The sequence below is a fragment of the Schistocerca piceifrons genome, chromosome X (genome assembly GCF_021461385.2).
Source record: "Schistocerca piceifrons isolate TAMUIC-IGC-003096 chromosome X, iqSchPice1.1, whole genome shotgun sequence".
NCBI lineage: Eukaryota > Metazoa > Arthropoda > Insecta > Orthoptera > Acrididae > Schistocerca > Schistocerca piceifrons.
Window position 1 is genome coordinate 769145865 of NC_060149.1, and position 24074 is coordinate 769169938.

The window sequence follows — 24074 nt, forward strand, 5'->3', positions numbered from 1 at the left end:
GAGTAACAAAAACATTAGGGACACACCAACCCTTCTGAAGCTGCCCAAGTCTACTGTTGGTGATGTGGTTGTGAAGTGGAAAAGCGAAGGAAGTACCGCAGCCTACCAAGACCAGGCAGCGATCAAATACTGATGAATGTGGACCGTTTTGCATTGCGGAGGGTGGTCGCAAAAATCGGCTGAAAGCGGAGTAAGGAATCACTCGGGAGTTGCAACCTGGCACCCGCCTTACCGACAATTAATTTTATATGATCATTCCACTTCAAATCGTCCCGTACGCATACTCCCAGATATTTTACAGAAGTAACTGCAACCAGTGTTTGTTCCGCTATCATATAATCATACAATAAAGGATCCTTCTTTCTATGTATTCGCAATACATTACATTTGTCTCTGTTAAGGGTCAGTTGTCACTCCCTGCACCAAGTGCCTATCCGTTGCAGATCTTCCTGCATTTCGCTGCAATTTTCTAATGCCGCAACTTGTATGTATACTACAACATCATCCACGAAAAGCCGCAAGGAACTTCCGACACTATCTACGAGGTCATTTATATATATTGTGAAAAGCAATGGTCCCATAACACTCCCCTGTGGCACGCCAGAGGTTACTTTAACGTCTGCAGACGTCTCTCCATTGAGAACAAGATGCTGTGTTCTGTTTGCTAAAAACTCTTCAATCCAGCCACACAACTGGTCTGATATTCCGTAGGCTCTTACTTTGTTTATCAGGCGACAGTACGGAACTGTATATTTGTAATGCCAACTGTGAAGCACGGAGGTGGTGGTGGTGGTGGTGTTAGGTATAGGGGTGATTTTCCGTGGTTAGGGTCTGGTTCCCTTACGGCGCTTAAGAAAACGGGTATGAACACATTTGACAGCATTGTGTACTGTGTACAGTTCAGAGAAGCTCACTGTATATACTTGACAATGAATCCTGTCGTATAGCAGTATCTGTTAGGTAACGGTTTGTGACAGTAAAAGTCATGGAGTTGACTAGCTAGCCAGAGTCCCGAGCTGAACCCAATGGAAAGCCTTCAGGATGAGTTAGGACGTCGACTTCGCTCAAGACTCCAGCGTCCAACATCACTGCCTTCTCTGGTCTTGGCTTTTGAGGAAGAATGGGCTCCTATTCCTCCACAGACATTCAGACACATCACTGAAAGTGCCTCAGCAGAGTTCAGGTAGCTGCAAAGGCAATGGTTGGACACGCCCCATATTACTGGCCACTAGCAGATGACAGAGTAATATTGATCAGATATTGTATTCATCCGTACACATACTGGTACAAAAATCATGAATACGAAGGTATGTTACAGACTGTGTGGTCTCTTTGCACAGTGGTTCACAACTTCTGACAGACTGTTTTGTACATATTTGCATATCTTCGTCGTGTGTTGTGCAATGTCCTTCACCACACCTCCCCACTATGCATTAAGAACGCGACGCAAGGACATGTAATGTTGCAGTACGATGGTGCATCGCAGTACTTCAGACGATCGTGAGAAACTCAGCTCGCGCTATTCGTCCACGAGACTCAGAGGGCCATAGACACGAGTTCCCAGGTGCATGCCGTGTTTCTTGACTTCCGAAAGGCGTTTGATACAGTTCTCCACAGTCCGTTAATGAACAAAGTAAGAGCATATGGACTAACAGAGAAATTGTGTGGTTGGATTGAAGAGTTCCTAGATAACAGAACGCAGCATGTCATTCTCAATGGGGAGAAGTCTTCCGAAGTAAGAGTAATTTCAGGTGTGCCGCAGGGGAGTGTCGTAGGACCGTTGCTAATCACAATATATACAGGGTGTTACAAAAAGGTACGGCCAAACTTTCACGAAACATTCCTCACACACAAAGAAAGAAAATATGTTATGTGGACATGTGTCCGGAAACACTTACTTTCCATGTTAGAGCTCATTTTATTACTTCTCTTCAAATCACATTAATCACGTAATGGAAGCACACAGCAACAGAACGTACCAGCGTGACTTCAAACACTTTGTTACAGGAAATGTTCAAAATGGCCTCCGTTAGCGAGGATACATGCATCCACCCTCCGTCGCATGGAATCCCTGATACGCTGATGCAGCCTGGAGAATGGCGTATTGTATCACAGCCGTCCACAATACGAGCACGAAGAGTCTCTACATTTGGTACCGGGGTTGCGTAGACAAGAGCTTTCAAATGCCCCCATAAATGAAAGTCAAGAGGGTTGAGGTCAGGAGAGTGTGGAGGCCATAGAATTGGTCCGCCTCTACCAATCCATCGGTCACCGAATCTGTTGTTGAGAAGCGTACGAACACTTCGACTGAAATGTGCAGAAGCTCCATCGTGCATGAACCACATGTTGTGTCGTACTTGTAAAGGCACATGTTCTAGCTATCCCGTATGAAATCATGATAACGTGCTCCATTGAGCGTAGGTGGAAGAACATGGGGCCCAATCAAGACATCACCAACAATGCCTGCCCAAACGTTCACAGAAAATCTGTGTTGATGACGTGATTGCACAGTTGCGTGCGGGTTCTCGTCAGCCCACACATGTTGATTGTGAAAATTTACAATTTGATCACGTTGGAATGAAGCATCATCCGTAAAGAGAACATTTGCACTGAAATGAGGATTGACACATTGTTGGATGAACCATTCGCAGAAGTGTACCCGTGGAGGCCAATCAGCTGCTGATAGTGCCTGCACACGCTGTACATGGTACGGAAACAACTGGTTCTCCCGTAGCACTCTCCATACAGTGACGTGGTCAACGTTGTGCCGGCCGAAGTGGCCGTGCGGTTAAAGGCGCTGCAGTCTGGAACCGCAAGACCGCTACGGTCGCAGGTTCGAATCCTGCCTCGGGCATGGATGTTTGTGATGTTCTTAGGTTAGTTAGGTTTAACTAGTTCTAAGTTCTAGGGGACTAATGACCTCAGCAGTTGAGTCCCATAGTGCTCAGAGCCATTTGAAGTGGTCAACGTTACCTTGTACAGCAGCAACTTCTCTGACGCTTACATTAGGGTCATCGTCAACTGCACGAAGAATTGCCTCGTCCATTGCAGGTGTCCTAGTCGTTGTAGGTCTTCCCCAGTCGCAAGTCATAGGCTGGAATGTTCCGTGCTCCCTAAGACGCCGATCAATTGCTTCGAACGTCTTCCTGTCGGAACACCTTCGTTCTGGAAATCTGTCTCGATACAAACGTACCGCGCCACGGCTATTGCCCCGTGCTAATCCATACATCAAATGGGCATATGCCGACTCCGCATTTGTAAACATTTCACTGACTGCAAAACCACGTTCGTGATGAACACTAACCTGTTGATGCTACGTACTGATGTGCTTGATGCTAGTACTGTAGAGCAATGAGTCGCATGTCAACACAAGCCTCGAAGTCAACATTATCTTCCTTCAATTGGGCCGACTGGCGGTGAATCGAGGAAGTACAGTACATACTGACGAAACTAAAATGAGCTCTAACATGGAAATTAAGCGTTTCCGGACACATGTCCACATAACATCTTTTCTTTATTTGCGTGTGAGGAATGTTTCTGAAAGTTTGGCCGCACCTTTTTGTAACAACCTGTATAAATGATCTTGTGGATAACATCGGATATTCACTGAGGCTTTTTGCGGATGATGCTGTAGTATATCGAGAGGTTGTAACAATGGAAAATTGTAGTGATATGCAAGAGGATCTGCAACGTATTGACGCATGGTGCAGGGAATGGCAATTGAATCTCAATATAGACAAGTGTAATGTGCTACATAGAAAGAAAGATCCTTTATCATTTAGCTACAATATAGCAGGTCAGCAACTGGAAGCAGTTAATTCCATTAATTATATGGGAGTAGGAATTAGGAGTGATTTAAAATGGAATGACCATATAGGCCGGCCGGAGTGGCCGTGCGGTTCTAGGCGCTACAGTCTGGAGCCGGGCGACCGCTACGATCGCAGATTCGAATCTTGCCTCGGGCATGGATGTGAGTGATGCCCTTAGGTTAGTTACGTTTAATTAGTTCTAAGTTCTAGGCGACTGATGACCTCAGAAGTTAAGTCGCATAGTGGTCAGAGCCATTTTGAATGACCATATAAAATTAATCGTCGGTAAAGAAGCTGCCAGACAGATTCATTGGAAGAAACCTAAGGAAATGAAATCCGAAAACAAAGGCAGTAGGTTACAGTACACTTGTTCTCCCACTGCTTGAATACTGCTCAGCAGTGTGGGATCCGTACCAGATAGAGTTGAAAGAAGAGATAGAGAAGATACAACGGAGAGCAGCGTGCTTCGTTACAGTATCATTTAGTAGTCACGCAAGCGTTACGGAGATGATAAACTCCAGTGGACGACTCTGCAAGAGAGACGCTCATTAGCTCGATATGGGCTTTTGTTGAAGTTTAGAGAACATACCTTCAGCGAGCAGTCAAGCAGTATATTGCTCGCTCCTACGTATATCTCGCGAAGAGACCATGGGGATGAAATCAGAGAGATTAGAGCCCACACATAGGCATACCGACAATCTTTCTTTCCGCGAACTATACGAGACTGGAATAGAAGGGAGAACCGACAGAGGTACTCAAAGTACCCTCCGCCACACACCGTCAGGTGGCTTGCGGAGTCTGGATGTAGATTGTATGCGCCCAGTGGAACAGCGCCTACTGTTGGAGGCAGAACAACATACGGTTTGATAGTCAATTATCGTCTTTGCCATTCTTGCGTTTTCTGTAGAAGCTCTGACACACGGCTCATACGTCAGAGGTTTTTCTCTGGATATTATCAGTCAAGCAGCCAGTGCTCCGAGACTTTTTTTCTTTCTATGGCGACTGTTGATGAGATTAGTTTACACAACTATAGCTGACAATATAGAGTAGCACTTGTCAACATTTGTTGCTTTTGAAAGAATTCGACACAAAACCGACGGTTCGAAAGAGTTGTTCAATCACTGGTGCGATGGAAGCTGGAGTATCAGGGATTAACGTCCAGTTGACAACGAGTCATCAGAGACGGAACAACGTTCCAAATTCAACACGGGTGTAGAAAGAAATCGTCCACGCGATTTCAAAGAAAACATCGCGTTATTCGCACTTTGCAATGCGAGGAAACCAAATCTAGATCGTGGCTCGGTGATGCGAACGCACGTCCTCCAGGCCGATGCCTTAACCGCTAAGCCCTCACGCTCAGTAACCATTGTTACATCCGTGTGACTTACGCCGTTAGTTTTGAGGCAGCCTCTTTGAAGATCTGTCGCAGGCCATCCACAAAGTTATTTTGACACTAAGCATGTGATTCACTTTGGACTTACATATGTCGGTTCAGACTGCTGCTTCAAATTTCTTTTCTCATTGAATGATGCGCCAATTACAGTGTGTTGCTACAGGAAAAAATTGCTTCAGTTCTGTTAATACACATATAAAACAAAACAGATTCGACGCGTACACTTTTTCCTAATAGAACTAAATGATGTTCGGGTGGATAAAAAAGCACTTCGTAACTACTTGAGGAGCAATTTGACCAGACCGCCTCCTTTTTCTTTTTTATATTTTCCCCGGAGAGAAGAATAGGACCGAAAGTAAAAGGTTATCTTTAGTATCCATATCAGATTTTCTAATGGTACACGAATAAATCCATCTCTTCCGATCCGAAGCACAAAACATTATACTGCTGCCCTCATCTCCAGCGACACAATTCAATCGACCAGGTTTCATTTACCTGTAACCTACCTCAATCTGTCATAATCAACACAGTACAGTACCCTTCAGAGCTGCTGTAACTCCATACGAGCAGATCTGAGGACAGAAAGGAAAAAGGAGGGCTAGGAATGATCGTCCATTCGGCGATGAGGTCGTCAGAGATAGAGCAACTGAATGTATAGGTTGCTTGACAAAATATGATGCCCTGTGCTAGATCTATCGTTCTTGCGAGAATGTCGTAGGGTCCTGATAGCCAGTGTACTCCCCCCACCCCCTTTTCCTACACCACAGATTTCCAATGCATGTTGCGTGTTCTTTCTCATAGCATTTTGCCACAAACCGACCTCCAGGTTGAAAGCTGGAGTCACTACAACACACTTATCACAATACCGCAGGCGCTACTTGTGTTTCTGCCACAAACGCTACGTGCTTTGTACGTTCCTCTCGACACAACCCATTCCAATTAGCGACCGCGTGCTCCCACGTAGAATATAAAGAGCTCGAAATGCTGTTTCATTTTCTTGTCTCTGGTGCGTGAGTAAATTTTTGAAGTTCCGTCTGCCATTTATCTTACCCAAGGCGCACTGTTGCCATGTGTTCGATACTTCTCGCTAGCACAACTGATAATGCGACCGATAAGTCGAACACGATAAACACTGCCCTCTGGGAAAGGATCTCCGTTTCCTTGAACTTGCTATGGTCATGTCGCATTTCAGCTATACCAAAATGTCGACCTACGTTACTCAACACAACAACTAGGTAGCACGGGAAAACCAGCACGAGGGGGATAAAGTGATTAAAAAGCGATGCATCGGTTTATAGGCTCACTTTAGTCATATCCACAACCATGCATCGTTCAATCGATATATGCAATCAGGGTTAGACACATTCTGAACATTTATGGGCAGGTTTATGAGTAAGTTTTTACTAATGCCTAACGCATGACACAATCTAACTAAAACGCTCGTTAAAGTGTATCGCTCCGTACATTAGACGCAATCAACTAATGTAGACGATTTTTGCGCTTTTGTAGTATATTTTTTAACGAGGCCTTGTGTTTACTAGTACATCTACAAAGTGCTAATGAGAAACAACTATTACAGTGGTAAGTTGCTATCTCAATAGAGAATACAGTACTTCCTCCTCGGTGTCATCTTTTGTTTACTCCGCAATTCACGCCAGGCAAATACAAGATTACTGTTCCTTAGTTTAGTGAAGCTCAAGTGGCTTCTAGATCTAAGCTAAGAGTTGTACGATGACTAAGCGCAGGGGGGCGCCATCTTCATGCCTGGGAACAACAGAAACGGACACTACAATCTGTGGTCCAGAAGAATTGCTTTGTTTACGGAACCGCATAAACGACAACGGTTGAGCTTTGGACAGACTGATAAGTAATTAGGAACGAACTGCAGGACAGGATGCAACGCTGGAGAAACAAAAGTACACAACTCAAAGCGAAGATACTCAATGAACTTCGCGAAGACAAATATTTACAAATTACTATTTCGTTCCTCGAAATTTTTGTAATTTATAATCTAAAGCGTATGAAATAAAAGCAATAATTATTCCTTTCCTTGGCGGAAGGAAGGCAAGCTCACGAAATATCAGTAGCAAAACAATTCCAGCAATGCTTATATTTTGCTTGGCACATTAGCATATATTTAAAAGTTTCGATGTGATCGTCATCGCAGAAAAGAGTTATTATTGTCATTATGCGCTCATGAAACGCCCCACCTGGGTCATTAGCCCCTGCATTGTTTTTTGCAATTTTTATGAGATTAATATGTTTTAAGAAAGACAAGTCCATATCCATATATACTGTTCTACATGCATATACTAAACAAAAATAGAGAAAACGTAGTATTTGTTAAAATCTCTCTAAGTAAAGGGAAGTGAATAAAGTCAAAGTAGTAAAACAAATGTTTTAGTAGACTATCACTGAGTGATCTTGTCAGAGAGAAAGAATGAAACAGCCACTTTCAGATTTTGCAATATCCTGCATATGTGTCTATGAAGGAATTAGCAAAGCATAGCAAACCATAAAACCTTATCCACACCCATGTCATTGTAATTAAGGGCACGTCATTATCTACGCAAATCGCTGCCCGATTCACCCAGTACAAAACACAATCAAACTATGGCACACGGGAAATGGGTTGACAAAAGCACCAAACTGGTTGCGTCTTCCACGGGAGGAGGTGACCATTTGTTTTTAGTCGTATTAAAGCACTTTATTGTGAATGAAGAGATTTTTGGCACAGCAGAGTCGCTGACTTAACCTGCCTCAGTTTGTTGTTTTGTAACTTGAATCATTTATTCTCTCGCTGACACTCGGCTTATCTCCTCAGTAAGTAATAACGCTTAAGAGAACAGCACGTGTAAATGCGAAATTCGTTAAAGGCCTTCGTAGTGGGAGCCTCCTTATCGAGACAGGTTCTAACGTAGGGTAGTGACATCTTGAGAGATGTCGGCTCGGTTACTAGCAGTGTAGCCAGCTGCGTCCTTGGTAGTTTGCGCTAAAACCAGCAAGTGGCGAAAGGCCGCATTCGGGCGCCAGCTGATCGCCGCAGACAACCGGTTTGCCTTCGCTAGCGGTCCTGCAGGGGGGAGGTTGCCGCTGGCGCCTCGGCTCGCTAATTCCACGTCCTCCGCTATAGCGTCTGCGCACGCAAAGGCTGCTGACCGCGCCGGAAATACGAGTGGCGACAGCGCTGAAAGTATGCAGGCGCGGCGTGGTACCGAGTATAATACATGGAGTAGGGACTGACCGTGGAGATACCGAATGCCAGGTCCTCTTGTCATCCCAGCGGTGTACTGCGCGGCTGCGCCAGCTGGTGCGACGCGTCTTTAGCGGCCACGTGCCATTTTCGTGGTCGTTCGGCTGTAGCCGGCAGCGAACGTAGCGCGGGCAGCTCGCCACCGCGGGACAGACTGGCGCGCCGCCGACACCGCTCGGGGCGACATCTCTCGGGCCGCGCGGCAAGCAGGCCTACTGACGTCCGCAGCGGCAGCGAGTCAGCTGGGCGTCTCTAATGGCGCGGATAACGACGCCCAGATATGACGCCGCTGGTGGCGCACAGCAGCGGAGCTGGTGGCGACACCTCGCGGCCGCACGTGTCGAGCGCTCTGTCGCGCCTGCACGTCGCTAATCGCCAGAGATAGTCTCTTTCCCCAAAAACTCGAAACGTAAGGCTTTGATACAATTCCGCACCGTTGCCAAGTACAGAAACAGGTATGCGATCAAGTGAAAGACTTACAAGTACAAAGAACTCAGTAGCGTGATTCCTGAGTTTCTCCCGGCGTATTTGATAATCAAAATATCCACGGGTGTATTGCCGGTCTACAGTGTCCAACGGGCTCAATATTTCGGCGATCATACATGTCGCCATCATCAGGCGATGATGGCGACATGTATGATCGCCGAAATATTGTGCCCGTTGGACACTGTGGACCGGCAGTACACCCGTGGATATTTTGAAACTCAGTAGCGTGTTCGTATCGGAAAGACGCAACCATAAGAAAAAGCAGTGTCTGGCATACATCAAGATCTGTGACAGGACCGTTATTGTTCACAATTTACGAGGGTCACTCCAAAACAAATGCACGCTTTTTTTTTTTAATCCATCTTTTATTCTACATGTTTGAAAGCTTTACAGTGTGTAGATACATCCTGTGGTGTCACCGCCAGACACCACACTTGCTAGGTGGTAGCCTTTAAATCGGCCGCGGTCCGTTAGTATACGTCGGACCCGCGTGTCGCCACTATCAGTGATTGCAGACCGAGCGCCGCCACACGGCAGGTCTAGAGAGACTTCCTAGCACTCGCCCCAGTTGTACAACCGACTTTGCTAGCGATGGTTCACTGACATTTGCCGGGACGATAGTTTAACATTGCCTTCAGCTACGTCATTTGCTACGACATAGCAAGGCGCCATTATCAGTTACTATTGATATATTGAATCATGTACCGTCAAGACCGACGTTCTTCATTATCGGATTAAAGTTAAGTATTCCACCAGCTACGTCCGTTTTTCTAAATTCTAATTTCCTTGTCCCGTTCCAGACCTCACGCCAGCCTGCGTGAGCTAAAACGCGTGCCTTTCGGCTTCCTCTAGTAACCCGGTGTTGGCTCTCCTGCCAACCATAACACATCCTTTAGGAAAAATATCTTCATTTCTCCATATAATTTCCATCCCTCTCAACTGCCTTACGTCATCTCGGAACCAGCGCCTGTATACCCGCACGGTAAAATTCTGGACCAACCTGTTGGAGCCACTTTGGCAGCGTGCACAAGGGAGTCATTATCGTCCAACCTTGTTCCACGAAGAGAGTCTTTCAGTTTCCCAAAGAGATGATAGTCACATGGAGCCACGTCAGGACTGTAAGGCGGGTGTTTCAGTGTTGTCCAATCGAGTTTTGTGATCGCTTCTATGGTTTTCTGACTGAAATGTGGCCATGCAATGTCGTGCAACAGCAAAACATCCTGCTTTTGCCGATGTGGTCGAACACGACTCAATCGAGCTTGAAGTTTCTACAGTGTCGTCACATGTGAATCAGCATTTATGGTGGTTCCACTTGGCATGATGTCCACAAGCAAGAGTCCTTCGGAATCGAAAAACACCGTAGCCATAACTTTTCCAGCAAAAGGTATGGCTTTAAATTTTTTTATTGGGTGAATTTACATGATGCCACTCCATTGATTGCCTCTTCGCCTCTGGTGAAAAATGATGGAGCCATGTTTCATCGCCAGTCACAATTCTTCCAAGAAATTCATCTACACCCTCCTCGTACTGTTCCGAAAGTTCGCAGTATACCGTTTTTCTTGTTTCTTTGTGAGCCACTGTCAACATCCTGGGAACCCACCTGGCACAAACCTTTTTTAACGCCACTGGATCTTTTAAGACGTAAACCGCAACAAAGTAGGCCCAGAGGGCGTACACGAGCGGCTTGTTGTCATCTTTCGGATTTTGAGAAAGGTGAATCGTTGTCATGGGCTACATGGGAGCGTCATACACACAGATAGCACAGACAGTGGGCTGTAATGCAATTACTTCAGAGCGAATGGCGACGAAATGGACTCAGGACAACAATATGACGAGAAAAGTGGGCAGAGGTCCATCCCACAGGACTACACGCAAGAAGATAGTAGCCATGTTCGACGGTCTCTGACGAATAGAAGGATGAGAACAACTGGAAAGTGGTCAGAGTTTACAGACAAACAAGCACCACGAACCGTTAGGAACAGACTGGCCGAACGAGGTGGCGCACACTGGAATCGCATTCGGGAGTGTACGGTTCGAATCTCCGTCCAGACATCCTGATTTAGATTTTCCGTGATATTCCTACATCACTCCAGGCAAAGGCCGGGATGATTCCCGGAACAGTAAATTTCCATTTCTGTTTCTATCGACATCGCTGTCGACGGGACGTTAAACTCTAATCTTCCTTTCCTTACGAACTGATTACTGGTAACTGGGTTGAGATTTCGAGTCGTCATGCCTCATTTACCGATGACACCATATCACGGACAGCAGAGACTTGCACGATTTAGGTCCAGAATCATCTGAGACACCGAATGGCATTCTATGGTAATCCGCGATGAGTCTCGTATCGGTTTGTGGTGGTAAGACCGACTACAACATGACCGTAAACGACGCGATGAAAGTCCACAGGTAAGATCGATTCTCGAGTCCCACGCCTCTCCAACTGCTGGAATCACGGAGTGGGGAGCCATTGGATATGGCAGCAAAACTCGTTTGGTAATTGATGAAGGGAGGATGAATGCTCGCCAGTATGTGCCAAGAATGTTAAACCCTCTTGTCATACCCTTCATGAGCACAGTACAAAATAGCATATTCCAACAGGATAATGCAATACTCAACGCTGCAGTAAACACTAAAGAACGCCTTGAGGAAAATACAGATACTTGACTGGCCTGCTCAGTTCCCTGATTTGTCTCGCATACAGCATGTCTGGGACGTGACGGGAATACGTATGCTTTCCTACCAGCCTCCTGCCAATTATCTTAATCAGCTGACACAGATTTGTTCCAGGCACATGGTTCAAATGGCTCTGAGCACTATGGGACTTAACTTCTCAGGTCATCAGTCGCCTAGAACTTAGAACTAATTAAACCTAACTAACCTACGGACATCACACACATCCATGCCCGAGGCAGGATTCGAACCTGCGACCGTAGCGGTCGCTCGGCTCCAGACTGTAACGCCTAGAACCGCACGGCCACTCCGGCCGGCCGTTGATGATGGGCATCAGTTCCGATTGAAATGCAAATCTGATCATTTACTGCTCATTATGTGATGAACATCTCCACGATGTTCGATTAATACTGGACTAGTGCTTCACAGCGTAACGCTTTCCATTTCCGACAGTTGAAAAAAAATTGTGGTAAGACGTTATGGGACGAAACTACTTAGGTCATCGGTACCTAAGCTACACACCACTTAATCTAATTTACACTATGGACAACACACACACCCGTGCCCAAGGGAGCACTCGAACCGCGACGGGGAGAGCCGCCCGGGGTAGCCGTCAGTTGAGTATTTGTGAAATCCCAGGAAAGTGATGGCGCATGGTATGTACTTATGAAACTCGACTGCATCTATGGAAAAATTTCACACCTACATGTATAACTGGCGATTATCAAATTTTGAGAGTTTTCAGTGCTAAATTCAAAATTTCTCCGCAATATCCTACAGAAGCAGAACGTTGCTCCGTGGCCGAGAACGCAAAACAGATGTGATGCGGGTTGCCTCTACTCGAGGCAGGGTATACAAAGTTTATTCGTTGAGGCGGTGTTTGCTGATTAAGGGGGGTAGGACGCCAAACAGGCCGACTTGGATCAGGAGAGGCACCACACAACATTTTAATTTCCACTGCCTATACTTTTACAAATACAGCCATTCAACCTTAGGTTAACTCCACTGACAATGATACGAGTACTTACACTGAATGACTGTCTCTTTCAGACGAATAAATGTACTAAACCCCTAGTGTACAACGGAGTAAGATGTTTCAATGTAAATTCATTGTACTAAAATTCAGTGTTAATATATTTGGTAGAATAGCGGCTACAGGAAAAGACACTTTAGTCCCAAAATGTCCCCATTATCTGGAATGAAGAGTTGTGGAACTTCCTCCCGCAGAGCACCTTCTACGGTATTGATAAGATTGCTGCCGCGCTAAATTATTCGCAGCTGGAACTGCATCAGAGAAATATAACGTGATAGCATTCACATTTTTACTGCAGATGTGACTGGGCAAAGACTGAACTCCAAACGCCTTTTAAGTTATGGTGGAGGGGCATGTGAGAGGCTATGAAATGAAATGGCCTGACTGATAGTACAACGAAATGTACATGGAGTGAATTATTGGCAATCGACGATACATCTGCATAGGAGGTGTCTCATATATATATATTACGACGTATTACGGACACACAAAATTTCAGACATCTAACAAGCTGAAGAGCGTCAGTACGTACAGAAAACTGGGATAAAATTGCAGGGTTTATTCACACTCGCCTACATATCCTTCACGTAGTAATAGTGAACACCACGTAAAATTAACGATAGCCTGATCATCCTAGACTATCTTTTTAGAAATAGCGAACGTGTCTGGTATGAATTCCGCATATGTTCAAGGGCCTGGAATTCAGATGACTGACAGTAACAATAAAATTTGGTTTTTGTTATGCTGACAAGATCTGTTTTCCATCGTAAAAAGCAGATAAACCACTTCGTTGGGGAGACTGCTATGTCGCTGCCAAATCCGTGTGACTACTATGGGTATCTGTAACCTCCAAAAACACAGTGGGTGTGCAGATTTTTCAGTTATGTTACTTTCTTTGTAATTGTTTATCTACCATTTCAGAAGTCACAAAATTACACGTTTTCGACAATGATTACAGCCGAATGTCTTCATTAAGTTTAATCTTGTACTACATCTTTTTCGGGAAAAATGTTCTATCTGTTAATTATTGTATTGTATTACATGTTAACCGGGGGCCTAGAAACGACGGAGAGGCTCCGTCCCCGCCGCAGCCGCAGTGGTCCACAACCCCACGACGACTACCGCAGTTCACTTCACCTCTCCGCCGCCCCACACCGTACCACTCTTTCAGGGTTATTGTGCGGTTCGGCCCCCGGTGGACCCCCCAGGGAACGTCTCACACCAGACAAGTGTAACCCCTATGTTTGCGTGGTAGAGTAATGGTGGTGTACGCGTACGTGGAGAACTTGTTTGCGCAGCAATCGCCGACATAGTGTAGCTGAGGCGGAATAAGGGGAACCAGCCCGCATTCGCCGAGGCAGATGGAAAACCGCCTGAAAACCATCCACAGACTGGCCGGCTCACCGGGCGGATTCGTGCCGGGGACCAGGCGCTCCTTCCCAATCTGAGAGGGCTTTGTTAATTATGCTTCACTACTGGAAACCAGTACAGTTTTCTCAGAGGTCACAGAAACTTCTAAATCTTTCCTATTGAACTGATTTTTGGTAATACCGGAATACATGTCGTTCGTTTAAGTTTACAGTAGTTTAAAAAATCCGGAGTAATTACTTTGACAAGGTCAGGGTCCACTTTCATCACTACTGTCCAACCGAGGTAGTGCTTCGTCTATTGTCAAAGCGGCCTCATCCGATAACCTTGCTTCATTTTGATACGTTATGTACAGTCCTCTAGCAAATAAAATGTGTGCCCATCATGAGACCAGGCACGTGATAGTACAATAGATTTATTGGAAACAGGATTAGTTACTATAGTTCCAAATTTCCATGATACAAACAATATACAGGGCGTTTAATGAAAGTGTCCTGTATTTTTAATGGTCAAAACTAGAAAAAAAAGATCATACGAGTTTTCGGCATGGAATAGAAAGAAACGACCTGCTTCAACGAAACTTTTTTATTTTTTTAATGTCGTCTCCCTGTACACTAATACACTTGGTCCAGCGATGTTCCAATGCCTTGATCACATCTCGAAAATTAGATTCCTCCAGGTCTGCAAAATACCGGTCAACGCCAGCTGTCAGTTCTTCGTATGAAGAAAATCTCTGTCCACCGAGGAAAATTTTTTTAGTCTGATGGAGCCAAATCAGGCGAATCTTAGGGTGTGACAACAATTAGTATTTTAGTTCATGTATTTTTGCCATGACAACGACGCTTGCATGTGGGCGCGTATCGTCTTGATGAGAGATGACTTTGTTCCTTGCCAAACCTCGCCTTTTACACATATCTGTTGCTGTAGTTGGTCCACGAGGTTAGCGAAGTATTTTTCCGTAACTTTTTGACCAGTAGGGAGATAACCTATTTTCAGGGACTCTTTCGCAGCCCAGAAAACTGACGCCCTGACCTTTCCTTTGGTTTCTGTGGTTGTGGTGGTGGTGGTGGTGGTGGTGGTGGTGGAAGCGGCGGCGGCGGCGGCGGTGGTGCTGGTGCCCACCACTCCCGTTACAACCACCACCACCACCACCAACAAAGAAACCAAAGGCCATACAGTCACCCGGAAAGTTCAGGGCGTCAGTTTTATGGGCTGCGAAGGGGTCTCTGCTAACAGATTATCTTCCCACTGGTCAAGAAGTTATGGAAAAATACTTCACTAACCTCGTGGACCAACTGCAACAAAAGGTATGCGAAAAAGCCCAGGTTTGGCAAGGAAGAAACTCATCTTCCATCAAGACAATGCTCGCTCACATTCAAGTGTCGTTGCCACGGCAAAAATACTTGAACTAAAGTACGAATTGTTGACCCACTCGCCTTATTCGCCTGATTTGCCTCCATCAGACTTCCATCTCTTCCCAAGCTAAGAATTTTCCTCGGTGAAAGGTGATTCTCTTCAAGCGAAGAACTGACAGCTGAAGTTGACCGGTATTTAGCAGGTCCGGAGGAATGTAATTTTCGAGATATAATCAAGGCACTGGAACATCGCTGGATCAAGCCCATTAATGTACAGGGAGACTACATTAAAAAAATAAAATGTTTCGTTGAGGTTAGTGGTGGTGGTGGTGGTGGTGGTGGTCGTCGTCGTCGTCGTCGTCGTCGTCGTCGTGATGTTATTGGTGAATCAACATCTTTCCACTGTTTTGACTTACTTTATGTCTGGGCTACAGTAGCGGACCCAAGTTCCATTCGCGGTCACAAACAGGCGAGAAAATTTTGTTGGTTGCTCTGAAAACAGGTCAAACATTTTTCGGGCGATTCCAGTCTGATACATTTCTGTTCCTGCGTTAAGAATCGCGGCACACATCTTGCAGATAATTTCCTCATATCCCGTTCCACCGTTAAAACGTGATATGCTCGTTCATATGGCATCCTTACAGCTTCAGCTATTTCGCGCACTTTCAGTTGATGATCCTTCGTGATCATTTTACGCACTTCTGTATTCATTTCTTTGGTAGTAAACATCTAGGCCGACCATTATGCGGATCATCATCTAAGCTGTCCATACCAAATTTAAGCTTGTTTGTCCGCTTGGCTACAGCTGAATATGAAGGAACAGACTCCCCCACTGTGTTCTAATAATCGGCATGAATTTCCTTTGCTTTCATACCTTTCCCTACATAGTAGTTAATCACTGCTAGAAATTCTTTTTTTTCCGCATACTCACAAATCGCTAAATGGGAATAACGACAGAGAGGCGTCCGCACCACAGATCACCAGCCAGAGCACTGACGGGTCACGAGCAACAGGATGACCTATTTTTATACGGGAACCTCGTTGCGCTGGCGCTCAGTCTCGTGGTATAGACATTTGTTCGGAAACAAATACTGGTTTTGATATGGGCCATTTTACTTGTGTCGAAAACGGTCACTATTTTATGGTGCAGGTTGGTTTCCTGTTGGTGTTCATTTTTTATAGGTTCGTCTTGTCTCTGTACTTATTTCTCTAATTGTAATGCTGTCCGATAGAATTTCCGTATGTCTCTTACATCAGACATTCCGTACGTATCTTTTTGAGATTGTGCAGGCATCAGAACAAGAAGGTATAGTGATACCGCGGAACGTGAACAATGTGAACGATGAAATGGAGTCCCATAACTCCACGTGGGAAGAGGAGGACATTATATTCTGCTACTATTTAGCCAATGATGTTAATCCGTTAATCTACAAGCACGTAACACGTACGTCGAACGATATCTACAACGCTGCATTCTATCTGCAGAAAGATATACAGGGTGAGTCACCTAACGTTACCGCTGGATATATTTCGTAAACCACACCACATCAAATACTGACGAACCGATTCCACAGACCGAACGTGAGGAGAGGGGCTAGTGTAATTGTTTAATACAAACCATACAAAAATGCATGGAAGTATGTTTTTTAACACAAACCTACGTTTTTTAAATGGAACCACGTTAGTTTTCTTAGCACATCTGAACATATAAACAAATACGTAATCAGTGCCGTTTGTTGCATTGTAAAATGTTAATTACATCCGGAGATATTGTAACCTAAAGTTGACGCTTGAGTACCACTCCTCTGATGTTCGATCGTGTGTATCGGAGAGCACCGAATTACGTAGGGATCAAAGGGAACGGTGATGGACCTTAGCTACAGAAGAGACTGGAACAGCTGCAACATACATCGCGTTTCTACAGAATGATCTGCCAACGTTGCTCGAAAATGTCCCACTGGAAACGCGTCGATGTATGTGGTATCAGCATGATGGTGCACCTGCACATTCCGCAATTAACACTAGGCTGACCCTTGACAGGATGTTCGACGGGCGTTTCATAGGACGTGGAGGACGCATAAATTGGCCAGCCCGTTCTCCTGATCTTACACCTCTGGACTTCTTTCTGTGGGGTACGTTAAAGGAGATTGTGTACAACCCCAGAGGATATGAAACAACGTATTGTGGCAGCCTGCGGCGACATTACACCAGATGTACTGCGGCGTGTACGACATCCATTACGCCAGAGATTGCAATTGTGTGCAGCAAATGATGGCCACCACATTGAACATCTATTGGCCTGACATGTCGGGACACACTCTATTCCACTCCGTAATTGAAAACGGAAACCACGTGTGTACGTGTACCTCACCCCTCATGGTAATGTACATGTGCGTCAGTGAAAAAGACCAATAAAAAGGTGTTAGCATGTGGACGTAATGTGCTGTTCCAGTCTCTTCTGTAGCTAAGGTCCATCACCGTTCCCTTTGGATCCCTACGTAATTCGGTGCTCTCCGATACACACGATCGAACATCGGAGGAGTGGTACTCAAGCGTCAACTTTAGGTTACAATATCTCCGGATGTAATTAACATTTAACAATGCAACAAACGGCACTGATTACGTATTTGTTTATATGTTCAGATGTGCTAAGAAAACTAACGGGGTTCCATTTAAAAAAACGTAGGTTTGTGTTAAAAAACATACTTCCGTGCATTTTTTTATGGTTTGTATTAACCAATTATACTAGCCCCTCTCCTCACGTTCGGTCTGTGGAATCGATTCGTCAGTATTTGATGTGGTTTACGAAATACATCCAGCGGTAACGTTAGGTGACTCACCCTGTATACACCTATCAGCCAGTACACTATGTCCACCGACATACTGCTGATATAAACCCGTCCAGGCAATAGCAGCATCAATTGGCGAGGAATGACTGCTAGTCAGACAAACGCACGGTGCATGTTGTATCAGGGAGCATGCTGTCCGTGTGTATAATGGGGAAGGCGTGCGATCGATCTGAGTACGAACGAGAGCAGGTTGTGATTGCCCAAAGGCTCGAGATGTGCATTTCGGGAACTGCACGACTTGTTGGGTGTTCGAGGAGTGCCGTGGTGAGTGTCTTCAACAGCTGGCGGAACCAAGGTGAAACCAAGTCCAGACGTCGTAGGGGTTGGTCGGCCACCCCTCATTACAGATGTCGGACGTCGTAGGCTGGCTAGACTGGTAAAACGGGACAGACGGCGAACTGGCACGGAACTAACATCAGACTTTGATGCTGGGCAGTGTACGAGTGTGTCTGAACACAGTGCACCGAACGCTCCCAACGATGGGCCTCCGCAGCCGACGACAATGCATGTGTCAAAGTTAACACCACGACATCGGCAACCACAACTGAAATGGGCACCTGATCATCGGCACTGGACGTTGGAGCAGTGGCAGGGCGTTACATGGTCTGATGAATCCCGATACCTCCTTCATCATGCCAATGGCGGGGCGCGAGTCCGTCGTCTTCCAGGGGTACAACTCCTTGACACCTGAACTGCTGGACGGAAACAAGCTGGTGGCGGGCTCCATTATGTTCTCGGGAACATTCACGTGGTCATCCACGGGTCCAGTGGAGCTCGTACAAGGTATTACGACGGCCAAGGAGCATCGTACACTGATTCCAGACCACGTACACTCCTTCATGACGATCATGTATCACAGCGGCAGTGGCATTTTTCAAAAAGATAACGCGCCATGTCACAAGGAGAGGAGTGTGATGGAGTGGCTCGAGTAACACAGTGGCGAGTTCTAATTGATGTGCTGGCCACCCCAACTCGCCAGTTCCAAACCCGATCAAACACATCTGAGATGCGATTGAATGTGCCGTCAGAGCTCTTCGCCCCTCTCCCAGGAATTAGGTGACTTATGTCTCAGATGTGGCGCCAACTCCCTCCAGCGACCTACCAAGGCCTCATTGCTTCCATGACACGACGCGTCGCCGCTGTTATCCGTGACAAAGGTGGACATACCGGCTATTAGGTATGTGGTCTTGGTCATAATGTACTGGTTGATCAGTGTATGTATGTTCAACAGGTCGTCCCAGCGACCTACAGACACGGGACCATTCACACCAAGGAAAAGGGCTCTCAGTAGACCTCACACAGTCCACACGTCAGATATGGAAGAGCGAGTGCAACGACAAGTGGGAGATGATCCTGAGAAAGGTGTGACAAGATGCGTTCGTTTCTGCACTAGCGGGTACTGTATCCAAATTACAATGTGTGCAAGCTTTTGAGCCGTAAGACTACAAATGGATTCTAAGATGGATAGCTGAGGGTTCGAAGTTGACACCTTGCCTTTTATTTACGGATACTGCGGGGTTCACACAGAGATGGATAATAAAGTATCCCAATAATCACGTTTGGGCAAATGCAAATCCTCGAGCGAGCGTGCAAACAAAGAATCATGTTCGCTTTAGTATCAATGTGTGCGTGTGTGTGTGTGTGTGTGTGTGTGTGTGTGTGTGTGTGTGTGTGTGTGTGTGTGTGTGTGTGCAGGAACTGTGGGTAACAGATTCATAGGACCATACATTTTACCGGACAAATTAACACCAATATCTGCAGCGACAAATTACCCCCGCTACTAGAGTAAGTGGTTTAAGCACGACGGCGCACACCCCTTGTTATGCGCCTCTATGACAGTATTTAAGTTAGGTTGGATTGGTTGAGGAGGCTCTTTTTATCTGACTTCAATCAGTAAGACTTATGGCTCTGGGGGGCAAGGTGTATTCAGAACCCGTCGATTACGTGTACTCCTTACAAGAGAGTGTACCGCACGCCTGTGACCAAATCTGAGGGCAGACAGGTATGTTCGCGCGAGTCCGTAAGTCTTTGAGAAGGAGGACTGAAGAATATATAAGAATGAATGGTAGGGTTATTGAACACCTCCTGTAGTATCAACAGACAGATGGCTGTCACAGGGCAGAAGTGCCCATACCCCAACAAGTTTTTGTTTCCGGTCATATCTTTATAGGATCTTTTTGTAGTTTAGACCAGTACTATCTCCTGTAAGACCATAGGACGCTTTTTATAATTACCCCGTATAGGTTTTGACACGAACTGACAAGACCATTTATAAAAGTCAAAGGAGTCACTTGCTGATATCGTTCAAGTTATTGGAGAAAAGATGTACCTACCTCGTAGATGGCTAGGTGCCTCTTAAATCTCAAATTCTGCATGACTTTGACTCGTTTAGCCACTATTATATACACTATGAGACTCCGGACACTATTGCAAACTGTGTGTGCGGCATCAGGCTACACATCTGATGAAATACAAGTGTAGACACAATAGGTACTCGTTGCAAACATCGTCTCAGTGTATCAGACTAAACTACTTAACGATGGCGTCTTGTGTGATGCCGAAATGTCTACTCACTTCGACACTTACACCACACGACATATCCGAATTATCTTTCTTCAGTACAGTTGCAGGGAAGGACTTCAGTTTCACACTGAATGAGTTATTACTGTTGGAACGAGTCGACGGAGAATAATGAATGAGTTCACACGGACCATGATTCTAGGGGCCCCAGTGAGTCTTGCATTTTTTCCGTCACTCATCGCTTCTTTCACCTCTGGCAATGATTTGTTAATGTGACCGCGATTCGGAGTCGAGGTTGAATGCAAGTCCCTCAATTACTCGCTGGGTGAGTCAGATCAAATATCGAAAAAAAAAGAAAAGGTATACCATTTCCAATATTAGTAAAGCTCCACGGTACTCAAACCAATGCTCGGTTGCGAACAGCTTTAACTTCTGTATATGTCATAAAAGGGAAGTAGCCATTTACGGTGCCACAAATCTATTGAAACATCTCTGGCTAGCAAAATGATATGAATTTGTGTTTTGCAAAACCACATGGAACCTATTCCTGCATCTACTTTTACAAGAACGGCTACTTTAAAACACCACAATCCGAAGGATGGTCACCTTTATATTTGTTTTGAAACTGTGAACTAGTTCATACAAAGGAATTTCTTAGTTTCACAAATCATGTAACTTTTACAAGAATAATTTTACTGTCGATTTCATTCTACGCTGTTCGCAGCCCCACAGCTTAGGAGCTCATCCTCAAGATAAGCATGAAAACTTGTTTTCTCTTAGTCAGAATTGGAAATTAAACGGCTCAAAAGGAGCGCATGAATATTCAACTGTGTGTCCGTAATGATTGCATAAACAAGCACTTTTCATGCGTTGATGCTACACCTCCCGTCAATGTTACTGCCACATCTTTATCCTCTGACAGCTAATACTCCACTGTATTGAAGGAGACAACAACCAGATAGATTGCACGTAACTTCGCGCAGCTTAGACGTAGATAAACAATAAATGTGCAAAAAAATGTTCAAATGTGTGTGAAATCTTATGGGACTTAACTGCTAAGGTCATCAGTCCCTAAGCTTACACACTACTTAACCTAAATTATCCTAAGAACAAACACACACACCCATGCCCGAGGGAGGACTCAAACCTCCGCCGGGACTAGCCGCAAAGTCCATGACTGCAGCGCCTAGACCGCTCGGCTAATCCCGCGCGGCAATAAAAGTGCAATAAAAGTGCAATAACAAATTGTAAACTGTAATGACACTGTATCAAATGTGGGAGTGTCAGGAGATAGCAACGACAGATAAATAAATTAACCGAAATTGATCGTGATTTTGCGCGCTCAACTACGGCGTGAGAGAATATTTAAGCTTATTCACCATGTAATACGTCAGTAGATAAATAAAAAAAAAGAGTACACAAAAGTCTTCACATATTTGCTAATGGCTAAACGCATAAATGGAACCATTTACTACTTGTCATATAATCTTGGTTGTTGCCAGTGTGTACTAACAGCTTATAAGTAACGTCTTAATACGATGCTTGCACTCTGAGGTTGGGTAGGCAAAGAGCACTGAAAATGGACACATATTTACGACTTGTAGTCACATATACTCTTCTGCTGGAATACTTTCTGCTCATTTTACTATGGCTCGGCTGCTGAACGGACGTCGGATTACAGATCTAAGGGTCCATAGTTCGATCCCTGGTCAGTCTCCATATGTTTTCTGCCATTTGTCACTTCTTTCCCCACTGGCGTGATTATTACAAGTAAAACATTGAAAGCTGCACTGTGGCTACGAATTACCTTGAAACTGAAGGTCCCCTTTAACTAACTGTGTAAGTCAGCTCACAGAAAGGTAGGGATACTGTTATCAATATGATCATGTCTAGTGAGGTACTGTAGTGTTCAAACGAAAATCTGGATTCAGAACAGTTTTATTTATAAAATAATAACAAAAAACCTATTTATATATCCTTACATAATTTTCCGTCTGAGGGCGTTGTTGCAACTTCTATGCTACGTAGCACCACTCCGATGCGAGTATATAAGCACCGACCTGTACGCAATTCGTGTCGTGCGTGCGGTAAATCCGGAAACGTGAACTATGGCGACTATTACCAAATGCGTCCGAACAGGACCAACGTGCTGTTATACTTTTCTTGGCTGTTGAAGGACAAACGCAGGTATAAATCGACTGGAGATTGTAGAATACGTAAGGGGCAGCGTGTCTGTTAAAAACCACAGTCGTGGAATGGTACGACAACAGGTGCTTCTGCTTCATGATAACGCACGTCGTGACGCAGAAGCTAGGCGCACTATGTGGGAGGCACTGGGGAACCCACCCTATAGTCCTGATCTCTCCCCACGCCTTCAGTCACTTAAAAAAAAGGTTTCGAAGGGTCGACGATTCCTGTCGGGGAAGGATGTGCAGCAGGCAGTTACGGTCTTTTTCACGCAGCAGGATATAGTGTTTCACCAATCAGGTATCTTCAATATGGTGCGTCGGTTGGGTGATTGCCTCAATGCTCACGGCAATTTTATCTAACTGACATACCGATCCTGGACTGTAAGGCCTTCGAACGGGAACTTTCACAAACAAAAAACAGGATTACTCTCCACCTTCATTTGAATTCAGTTAACCATGTCGTTGCGAACTCTTTAGTGATGAAAATTAGAAGACTGCATAAGCGTAGGATTTCGTGCCCAGTATAGTGCTTGTTGTTGTTGTTGTTGTGGTCGTCAGTCCAAAGACTGGATTGATGCAGCTCTCAATGCATCACTACCCCGTACAAGCCTCTTCATCTCCGACTAACTACTTCAACCTACGTCCTTCTGAATCTACTTAGTGTATTCATCTCTTGGTCTCCCTCTACGATTTGCCCATCTTTGGCCCTCTTTATGCATGATATACAACAGGTTCTAGATACCGGCTCCCAGGGTGATGCCATATTTCTCGACTTTCAAAAGACGTTCGACTCAGTTCCGCACTATTGCTTGCTACAAAAAGTGCGCGCTTACGGTCTATCCGATGACGTATGCGGTTGGATAGAAAGTTTTCTAACAGACAGGGAGCAGTATGTCGTCCTGAACGGGGTGACTTCAACAGAAACAAACGTAACTTCAGGTGTGCCCCAGGGCAGCGTAATAGATCCTCAGCTTTTTACAATTTACATACACGATCTGATTGATTGTATTGAAAGTGGCCTTAGTTTGCCGATGATGCTGTTGTCTACAGGAAAAAGTACACTACTGGCCATTAAAATTGCTACACCAAGTAGAAATGCAGATGATAAACGGGTATTCATTGGACAAATATATTATACTAGAACTG

General features: G+C 45.2%; 1 protein-coding gene across 5 annotated transcripts in view; it reads right to left on the reverse strand.

Annotated features, from left to right (window-relative positions):
* The window catches only part of LOC124722065 (transcription factor CP2), an 881222-nt gene that overhangs the window by 471038 nt on the left and 386110 nt on the right, over positions 1-24074 (reverse strand). Inside the window, exon 1 of one of the 5 annotated variants that reach the window (XM_047247264.1) lies at positions 8447-8589. The exons of the other annotated variants lie outside the window; for them this stretch is intronic. Within the exon in view, the coding sequence (XP_047103220.1) occupies positions 8447-8480 (34 nt within the window). The 5' untranslated portion in view covers positions 8481-8589. Of the gene's footprint in view, positions 1-8446; positions 8590-24074 lie in introns of those variants that run through there. 5 annotated transcript variants of the gene reach the window in all.